This window comes from Camelina sativa, chromosome 14 (assembly GCF_000633955.1).
Source record: "Camelina sativa cultivar DH55 chromosome 14, Cs, whole genome shotgun sequence".
Classification (NCBI taxonomy): domain Eukaryota; kingdom Viridiplantae; phylum Streptophyta; class Magnoliopsida; order Brassicales; family Brassicaceae; genus Camelina; species Camelina sativa.
Window position 1 is genome coordinate 635,412 of NC_025698.1, and position 9,875 is coordinate 645,286.

General features: G+C 38.1%; 1 protein-coding gene and 2 pseudogenes across 2 annotated transcripts; 2 read left to right on the forward strand and 1 right to left on the reverse strand.

Annotated features, from left to right (window-relative positions):
* LOC104738717 overlaps nt 1–750 on the reverse strand; it is a 4,767-nt pseudogene extending 4,017 nt beyond the window's left edge.
* LOC104738718 lies at nt 2,449–4,147 on the forward strand (annotated as a pseudogene).
* LOC104738719 lies at nt 4,613–6,789 on the forward strand. Of its 2 annotated transcripts, none has more exons than XM_010458910.2 (4): nt 4,613–4,872; nt 5,390–5,975; nt 6,302–6,446; nt 6,578–6,789. In XM_010458910.2, exons 2-4 carry the CDS (start codon nt 5,477–5,479, stop codon nt 6,636–6,638), a joined length of 705 nt encoding a protein of 234 aa, XP_010457212.1. In that variant the 5' UTR covers nt 4,613–4,872; nt 5,390–5,476; the 3' UTR covers nt 6,639–6,789. The 2 variants fall into 2 exon arrangements, with proteins under 2 accessions (XP_010457212.1, XP_019091534.1); XM_019235989.1 differs by lacking the exon at nt 4,613–4,872 and adding an exon at nt 4,965–5,256.

Consider the following 9,875-nt stretch of genomic DNA (forward strand, 5'->3'; position numbering starts at 1 on the left):
AATTCGGGGTGATATAAGTGTAAAACTTTCGATTTGGGGAGAAATAGGTGTCAAGAATAGTTGACAGGGATATATAGCTCGTGTCCGTAGTTCGGGTTCCATACAGCAAGATATGATAGTTCTTAGGGGGAAATAGCTCGTTTGATGTAGTCGTTGCTTTGGTGTGTATACAAATCGAATACCTTAATCATAATATACCTAGTTCTCTTATGCTCAAAATGTGCAATTATGAAATACTTATATGAACCTACCAGGATAGTTGAATTGGACCTCTGCCTTTATAAGTCTTGTTAGGGAAACACGGCCATTGCGTATTAGAAGAGTCGCAATAAATACTTTGTGGACTCACTTCTTCTTTAAAGCACAACCCCCAAGCGTACGGTCCGTCTGGTGCCGTTGTCCATCCTCCGGTAGTCTCGTGTGAAATCTGAGCCAAAAACGCAGCCACTTCGAGCCGCCGCGTCTCGGGGCTTCCTACGCCCCCGAATCTCGGAAACCGCCTCGTCGCCTGCACAAAGGATTCGTAAGTGTAGAAACCATTTGCGGGACAAGCGGTATTGTCCTTGTGGATGAATATTGAGTCGTAGAGAGATCTTGGAACCAAACTCTCGATTGAGCTGGCTTCAGTTTGGCCAAAAGATAGTATCGAGGAGATTGAGAGGTAGAAGCATACGAGAAGAAAAGAGTGTTGAGCCATTTTTAGAGGGATCTTGGTGGTTTTGGTGTACGAATTAAGACGAGTTTGTGGTGTTTGTTATATAGATGTGTAAATGGTCAATGCGTTGACTTCAACTTTGTTATAGTTGACTTTTTCACGATCTGAAAGGTTCGTTTATAACATGCTCTCTTGCATGTGTTTCATTCATTAAACAATGCTTCTTTCACGTTAAGTGATAGTTTTCTTATAGTTTTTTTTTTAATGTATAATATTTTCATATATCGTTTACAGTACCTTAATTAAATATCAAAACAACAACAACAAAAAGAGAAGACAAGAAAATAGTACACAACAAAAGAAGTAACAGATTAATGGTTCTTAGAAATTGAAACCAAAATGTCAATATAATCATTGAATGATATAGATAGTGTGTACTACTTGATAATGTGAATTAGAAATACGATCGTAATCAGTGTGGATGACGATGTTTTTATTCGGTCGACGTACGGTGCTACTGAAAAAGATTGATTTCAATTTTTATACTTGAAGACCCATTCTTGGTATGGAAAATCTCCTCTCTTTTGTTCTGGATGAATGAATTGTCAAAGTCTCATTGCTATTTTTATTTATANAAGAGTGGACTTTTTGTCATCGTTCTGAAGGTTCGTTTATTATACATGCTCTCATCTCATGCATGTGTTTCATTCATTAAACAATGCTTCTTTCACGTTAAGTGATAGTTTTCCTATAGTTTTTTTATGTATAATATTTTCATATATCGCTTACACCTTAATTAAATATCAAAACAACAATAACAAAAAGGGAAGACAAGTAGAAACACAACAAAAGAAGTAACAAAATAATGGTTCTAAGAAAATGAAACCAATTTGTCAATATAATCATTGAATGATATAGATAGTGTGTACTACTTGGTAATGTGAATTAGAAATAAGATCAAAATCAGTGTGGATGACGATTTTTTATTCGGTCGACGGTGTTAATGAAAAAGACCGATTTTAAGTTTTAATATTTGAAGACCCATTCTTGGTATGGAAAATCTCCTCTCTCTTTTGTTCGGGATGAATGAATTTTCAAAGTCTCATTGGTATTTTTATTTATACATGTAGAATCTACACAAAAGTTTCTCGTTCGGCGGCTAACTAATCGATAATATATAAACAACATATTTGTATGTTCTTTTTGATTTTTGAAGAGCCAAGACAAAAAATGCTTTTTGATTATATAGAAAAGATAAACAAAATTAGAAAATATGCAAGCAACCTGTGCTTAACAGAAATGTTCTAGTCAATAAACTCGTTCTTTTTTTCCTTTTCTAATTTCTCATTGGAAAATATATAAACTAGAATTATGTTCCTTTATATTTTCTTCCCTGATCAACCAGTCTACCCATGATCATGTGTGTTCAGGTTACTATACATTCATGTTTAAAACTTCTTAGAAAAAATCTCATATTTCGAAGAAGATTAGTTACAAATAAAGTATCAAACAAATATTTTAAAGCCTTCTAAAACATCGCCATTCATTTGTATTGTGGATTTATCCATCTCATGTCGATTAGTGTGATAGTGTCTACAGAGTTATTATGTATGACGTGTTTAAAAATAATAATCCTAGTTAAGAGAGACTAATTAAACAAAGTAAACTACGTATTGTTTTATAGTAAAAACAAAGAAAACGACAACAAGTTGTAAACTACACGCCGTTTTCAAGTTCATTAAACGACATAAAAGTTCTTGCCTTAAACCCTACCATTGTCACACTCCTTGAGTCCTCCTCGATAGGTTTAGAGAAGAAATAGATTTTGATCGATCCTTTTTAACAACAATGAATTTCCGTAATCTGATTGCTTCCGGTTCTCGCATCGGCAAGAGATTCTGTTCAACGGCCGTTTCTCCGGCGTCTTCGTCTGGGGCCGAAGCCTCTGTTTTTGCTCCGGCGGCGGCGAATGGCGTCGAAGCCTCTGTTCCTGCTCTGACGGCAGCGTCAAGGCAACGAGAGCTCTACAAGAAACTTTCGAAGCTTAATGTGACGGGAGGGTCAGTGGCAGATACGTTAAATCAGTTCATCATGGAGGGTATTACTGTCAGAAAAGACGATCTCTTTCGCTGCGCTAAGGACCTTCGCAAGTTCCGTCGACATCAACATGCTCTTGAGGTCTGTTTCATGTTTCCCCTTTTCCTAATTACGTTTAGATTCAAAAGTTTTGTAATTTCACTAGTCTTAGGGTTTTTGATTAGGGATGAACTCGATTGTTTCGAATGGATGAAGATTAAAGATGACATTTTTATGTTTGTGATGAGTTCACTAGTTTTTATGGTTTAATTGGAGTCGTTGTTAATGATAAAATTTCAGATCTTTGATTGGATGGAGAAGAGGAAGATGACATTATCTGTCTCTGATCATGCAATTCGTTTGGATCTAATTGGAAAGACTAAAGGGTTAGAAGCAGCTGAGAGCTACTTAAACAACTTAGATACTTCTGCAAAGATTCATCAGTCGACTTATGGGGCGCTCATGAACTGTTACTGTGTGGAACTTGAGGAAGAGAAAGCGAAAGCTCATTTTGAGAAAATGGATGAGCTCAAGTTTGTTAACAACTCGTTACCGTTCAACAACTTGATGTCTATGTACATGCGGTTGGGTCATCCTGAGAAGGTACCTGTGTTGGTTGATGCGATGAAACAGAGGGATATATCTCCTTCTGGCGTCACTTACTCTATATGGATGCAGAGCTGTGGAAGTTTGAATGACTTGGATGGATTAGAGAAGGTTATAGATGAAATGGGCAAAGACAGTGAAGCTAAAACCACTTGGAATACTTTCTCTAACCTGGCTGGCTAACATCGCGATTAACACGTATCTAAAAATGAATATGTATGAAGAAGCAGAGCAAATTCTTGATGGTGCCATGAAAAAGTCTAAAGGACCATTCTCCAAATCGAGACAGCTTCTGATGATCCACCTGTTGGAGAAGGGTAAAGCGGATTTGGCTATGATGCATTTGGAAGCAGCGGTTTCTGATTCCGCAGAGAACAAAGACGAGTGGAGCTGGAGCTCAGAGCTGGTCAGCTTGTTTTATCTTCACTTTGAGAAAGTTAAAGATGTTCAAGGAGCAGAAGAATTCTGCAGGATTTTGTCGAAGTGGAGACCTCTCGACTCTGAAACTGCAACCTTTCTTATAAAGACTTATGCAGCAGCAGAGAAAACTTGTCCTGATATGCGAGAGAGATTGTCTCGACACCAGATCGAAGTAACCGAGGAGATCCAAGGCTTGCTTGAAACAGTTTGTCCTTGAATTAACTAACATGTAGTAATTTGGTAATAACTGTTATTATTTGAACAATGTGTGTTTAAAGCTTATGTCTCGTTTGAAGTTCAAAGCTTCTTGTTTCAGGAAACAAACCATAGCTCTTTTTTGTCTCTCTGATAATGTGTGGGTTATACATACATTGATACATACATACATACACATGGAAAGATCTAATTGGAAGGATTATATATATATATTTTTTAGTGTTCCATATTTATCAAAATAAAATTATCAACTTTTTAAAAAAAAAATATTGTCAAGGAATAATATATTTGTTTATCCAAATCCAATAACCGACTACTTCCAAAAAGAAAATAAATTTATTTGGTGACTGTGGTGTGGTCCATGACTTGTTAATTTGTTAGTGCCAGTGTGCCAGCAACTAAGTTTGGAAAATATATAATTTTTTTTTTAAAGAAACAAAAAATCCTATTTACAGTTTAAAGAAACAAATACTGGTTAGTTATTTTGATTTAGAAAGGAAAATAACTGTGTTAAATAATTAATATCTTACAAATCTGATAGAAAGAAATAGTTATCCGATTATTTTCAACAATTGGAAAACGGATATTTGAGAACTCGATTTTATCCAAATAAGCGAATCTGAAATCACTTTTATTTTTGTATAAAAAAGAAAAACAAAACGGCGTAAATTAGAGAGATTCGGTAAACAAGCAAGCTGGCACGTCTGTATCTAGTCGCAACGTTCTTTGTCAATCCGTTCGGCGACATAACAAAATCCAAAAAAACAAAACATTCTTTAGCTTTTCTGTTTTGTTTATATACTAACACAAAAGATCATCTCAGATACGCAACAAAGAAGAAGAAGAAAAAAGAGAAGTCTTTTCACAAATTTCACCCTGCTGAAGAACCCTAATTTGAGGTGAGTACTTCCAGTGTCGCGCATCCGCAAATTCTTTTTTTTTTTGTCTTCCAAATCCCAAGTAAATTTATTTTAGTGGTTTTTTGACACTCGCTCCGAAAGATTTAATTTTTTTTTTCTTTCTTTCTTTCTTTCTGTGATTTGTGTATTTTTTTGGGGTTTATTGCAGATTTGCCTCTTTCTTAAGTCTGTAATCTTTTGATTTAGCATAGGTCTTTTCGTCGAGAATTAGTGCTGCATTGTCTCTGAGAGTCACTGTTCTCGATTCACCTCTTTGTTTTTGCTCTGTCTCCTTGTTAGATGATTTGGGAAAACGAATGTATAGATTCAATCTATCAGTTCTGAATCCCTATGTAAAAGAGTGTTCGTGTGATTGATTCAAAGGTGGGTTAAGCAAAATCAGTTACTTTTGTCTTCCGAGTTAGTGGTTTAGGTGAACCAATATTAGCATTACTCTTTTATGTGTTTGAAGGGTGATTAGTATACTTAATAATCTCTCGTTTGTTTCATGTTCTAGGACGATTAAGGAAGTTGCGAGTTTCGAAAGTCAGATAAGGTTGTTGTAGGCTTTTAAGTTGGCAGCTGAGAAGATAATTAGTGTAGGATGGATCAAGTGTTTTCACGAGAGCAAGATCTTGATGTAGACATTGAAGCTGGTCGATCTGATGTTGTTACACAAGAATCCACATTAGCTACTGTTTCAGGCAATGGGGTCTGGACTGAACGGGTGAATTTCGCTGCATCTGAAAACATTGCTGATGATCTGATCTATCCATTAATGGGAGACGAAAACAGGGTAGGCACAAGCAGTCAAAGTCTGGATCTTTCAGAGAACAAATGCGATAATGGAAAGTTTAAGAAGTCTAGAAAAGCTTCAAAGCCTCCCAGACCGCCAAAAGGCCCTTCCTTGAGTGCAAGTGACCATAAGTTCATGAGGGAAATAGCAGAGCTTGCTATGAGAAAGCGGGCAAGGATTGAACGGATGAAAAGTTCCCTTAAAAAAATGAAAGCAGCCAAGTCTTCATCATCATCATCATCTCAGTGCATTAACATTTTCTCGATGATAGTAACGGTTCTCTTCTTCGCCTTTCTAGTCTTCCAAGGTACTTTTTTTAGTCTCGTTGTGAACATTAGCTTGTTTTCTTTCCCCTTTCAACTCTTAATGAATCCAAAAAATGCTACTTTGGTCTTGAAAATGAATTTGTTTTCTGAAGATACGGTCGTAAGATTCTCTATGGTGTGGATTCATATGTAACCAATTGGTCTATGGTTTAGATTCGTTTTTTGTTAAGAGACTTTTGGTTTGACTGAAAGACTAACTAATTAGTCCTTGATCATCAGATTTCTTAGATAAACAGAGTATGTTCTGTGTTACTCCACATGGAAGACCAAAAATGTCTTAGAAACAACTCTTATTTTCGTGTTGCAGGCTTCTTCCCTGGAAATTCGAGTTTGAGTTCAGACAAATCACCTGCACCTATTGTTTCATCTACCAACCAATTGATATCAGTTCAGTTCTACAATGAATTTGCTCCCGTTGAGCAAACTGATCCCAGCCCGACCACCTCATTCAGGTAATTAAGAAGAACAACAACAACAATTTCTTCTATATAATTCAGTCTCATTGTTGAATCGAAGAAGTCACTCTCTAAAAACAACTACTGATAATATGAACAACTGCTGATTCGAATCTGTGTAACTTAAGGTATACGAGGAAGCGAATATCGGGTGCGGAAGAAGAAGTCTCGAGAGACGTTAGTTACTAGATGAGTTCTCTGTCTGGTCTTTGCTTCAAACTGTTAAAACTCTTTTTGTTCAAGTTTTGTTCTCTCTCTGGTCACAGCTTTTGTATAGGCTAAATATATATGTAAAACGACTCCGTTTCAAACAATGATGATGAATCATCACTTTCACTAACCGGGTCAGTTTATTCAATTATTTTGAAAAGAAAAAGTAATTGTGAGTATCGTAGTGATTACGTGATTGGGGTATTTAATGAAGGAAACATGATGGAAAAACTTGTTATTGAGCTTAGAAAATATGTAAAATAGTATATTTTTGTTCAGTTCGAAAAATTCTGAAAATGACTTGCATGCCAATTGGATTCTGCAACGTTTATGGTCTACATTTCAATTTTCAAACCCTACACTTGAATAAATTCTATATGTAAAAGCCATTATTACTCTATTCGTATATAAATTTCTTTTTAATGAGAAACCGAATTTTATGACTGGCTATCTGCTAAGTGTTGACCTGCAAGACATAGTAATCAACAAATCATTCTATCTCTTCAGAATGAGAGTTAGTAAAGAAAAGAAAAATTAAAACTAAACTCAAAACTTTTACCATCCCGCAGAGTAATTCACTAGCGACACGCTATATGTCCTTTGTATAGTTGATATTCTTAATATAGATGCTACGGTGACAAGAGTCTTGATTGTCATACTTTTTATTGGAACAGGAAAAAGAATTGACAATTTGCGTATTTGACTAAAAGTTTCTAAAATAAGTAACTTATCATGTATATATTAAATAAAACCAAAAAAAGTAGTAAATTATAATGAGGGAGATCCACGTCCCACGGGCAATGGTCACGGACAACACCGCACAACTTGGAATAACAATCAGATAGACATGTCTTACTATCATAACTTGTTGGGAACAGAGAGTTCAGGTATCAACCCGATGTAGATAGAAGAGATCAGGGAGACCCATTCGTTTAGATGCCAACAGGACCTGGCTACGGAGTTAGTTTCGGTCCCTACGGAGCTTCATATAAAGGAAACTCTGTTGAGAATGCCAAGAAATAAGGCCCCAGGCCCGGATGGATTCCCTGTAGAATTCTTTATAGAGGCATGGGAGATTGTGGGAGAGGATACGGTGCAAGCCATTAAATCCTTCTTCACGTCTGGTCACTTACCGAGATATTGGAATGCAACTGCGATCACTCTAATCCCCAAATTACCATGGGCTGACAAACTCACTCTCTTCAGACCTGTCTCTTGCTATACGACTGTGTATAAGGTCATTGTCAGGTTATTAAAGAGCAAGCTTCAGTTATTCATATCAGATACAGTACAAGGCAACCAGGTAGGATTTGTGAAGGGTAGGTTGCTTTGTGAGAATGTTCTATTGGCATCTGAGTTGGTGAATGGGTTTCATGCTCCGGGAAATGTTTCTCGAGGTTGCCTTAAGATAGACATCACTAAGGCATTTGACAATCTGAATTGGGAGTTCCTGCTCAACATCCTAACAGCGATGGACATGCCCGACATGTTCATTCATTGGCTTCGGGAATGCTTCACCTCTCCGAGTTACAGTGTAGCTATCAATGGTGAGTTAGTAGGCTTCTTTCAGGGGAAAAAAGGGCTTCGACAAGGAGATCCTATCAGTTCTCTCCTATTTGTCCTGGCAATGGATATTCTGTCCAAAAAACTAGACTATTGGGCTATGACAAATAGGTTTGGCCTACACCCAAGTTGTCATGCCCCTATGATCACTCATTTGAGTTTTGCGGATGATGTCCTGATATTCTTTGATGGTAGAGAGGAGTTGGCGCAGGGAATTCTTGAGATTCTAGATGACTTTAAAACTGTATCGGGTCTGGGAATTAACAGAGAGAAAACAGCTCTTTTTCTTGATGGTGGCAACAATCAACTCATTCAAGACATGTCTTCCAGGCTAGGTTTGAAGCAGAATTCATTTCCCGTGAAATACCTAGGAGTGCCACTTACCTCACGAAGGTTAAGAAGACAAGACTATCACCCACTTCTCGATAAGATCAGAGCCAGGTTCACTGCCTGGACGGTCAAAAAGCTATCCTATGCAGGGCGTTTGCAGCTTATCAAATCAGTTATATACTCCACAATAACTTTTTGGGCCTCAGTGTTCGTCCTACCAGTGCAGTGTTTGGAAGAGATTGAGCAAATGTATTGTGCCTTTCTCTGGAAGGGCGTCACCGACTCTGCAAGAGGAGCGAGAGTAAGTTGGGAATCAATTTGCACCCCCAAGGAGAGTGGCGGGCTTGGCTTAAGGAGATTAGTTCCTTGGAATAAGGTTCTAATTTTGAAATTGATTTGGCTTATATTTGCTGCTGGAGGCTCACTGTGGGTCTCTTGGGTGAGAAGACACTTGATCGGAAGGCTGAACTTTTGGACTTTGGACCAATCCTCCTCGGGCAGTTGGATCTGGAAAAGTATATGCAACCTGAGACCGATCGCTCGACGGTTTATAGTCTGTAAAGTCAACTCCGGTATTACCTGCAGCTTCTCGTTAGACAATTGGACAGGCTTCGGTCCACTGATTGAGTTGATAGGCCCGGAAGGCCCCAGAGTTTCAGGTTTACCTATTACTGCAGTGGTTGCAGACGCTCATAGGAATGGAGAGTGGTGGATAGCTCGAAGTAGAAGCAGAAGTAGGACCATTCAAGTACTTAAGAACTCTTTGCCTGAGTCTACAATTCTCGGATATGAGGATGACTCAGCAGATGATGAGTATCTCTGGAAGATAAGTGACTCCCAACCGGCGGGAGAGTTCTCCACATCAAAAACTTGGCACCACTTAAATCCGCCTGAGAACAGAGTGAATTGGTGGAAGGGAGTTTGGTTCAAGGACAGAATCCCGAAACACGCCTTCATTGTCTGGATGGCAGCTACGGATAGGTTGCTCACGCGGGACAGAATGATCAGTTGGGGTTTTCATGTTCCAGCTTCTTGTCTCCTCTGTAGTGGTCATGACGAATCAAGACAACACCTCTTCTTCGACTGCACTTACTCTGCGGAGGTCTGGTGGTCATTCACAACTAAGGCCCATGTAACCCCTCCAATTATGTTTGAGGATGGGGTTAGATGGCTGAAGAATCCTTGTAGAGATAAAAATGTCGCATTGATTCTTAGACTCGCCTTTCAAGCCTCAGTTTACTTGCTCTGGAAAGAAAGAAACGCCAGACTTCATAATGCCTCCTCCCGGTCTCCAGCATCCATCATTGCCGACATCATGAACAT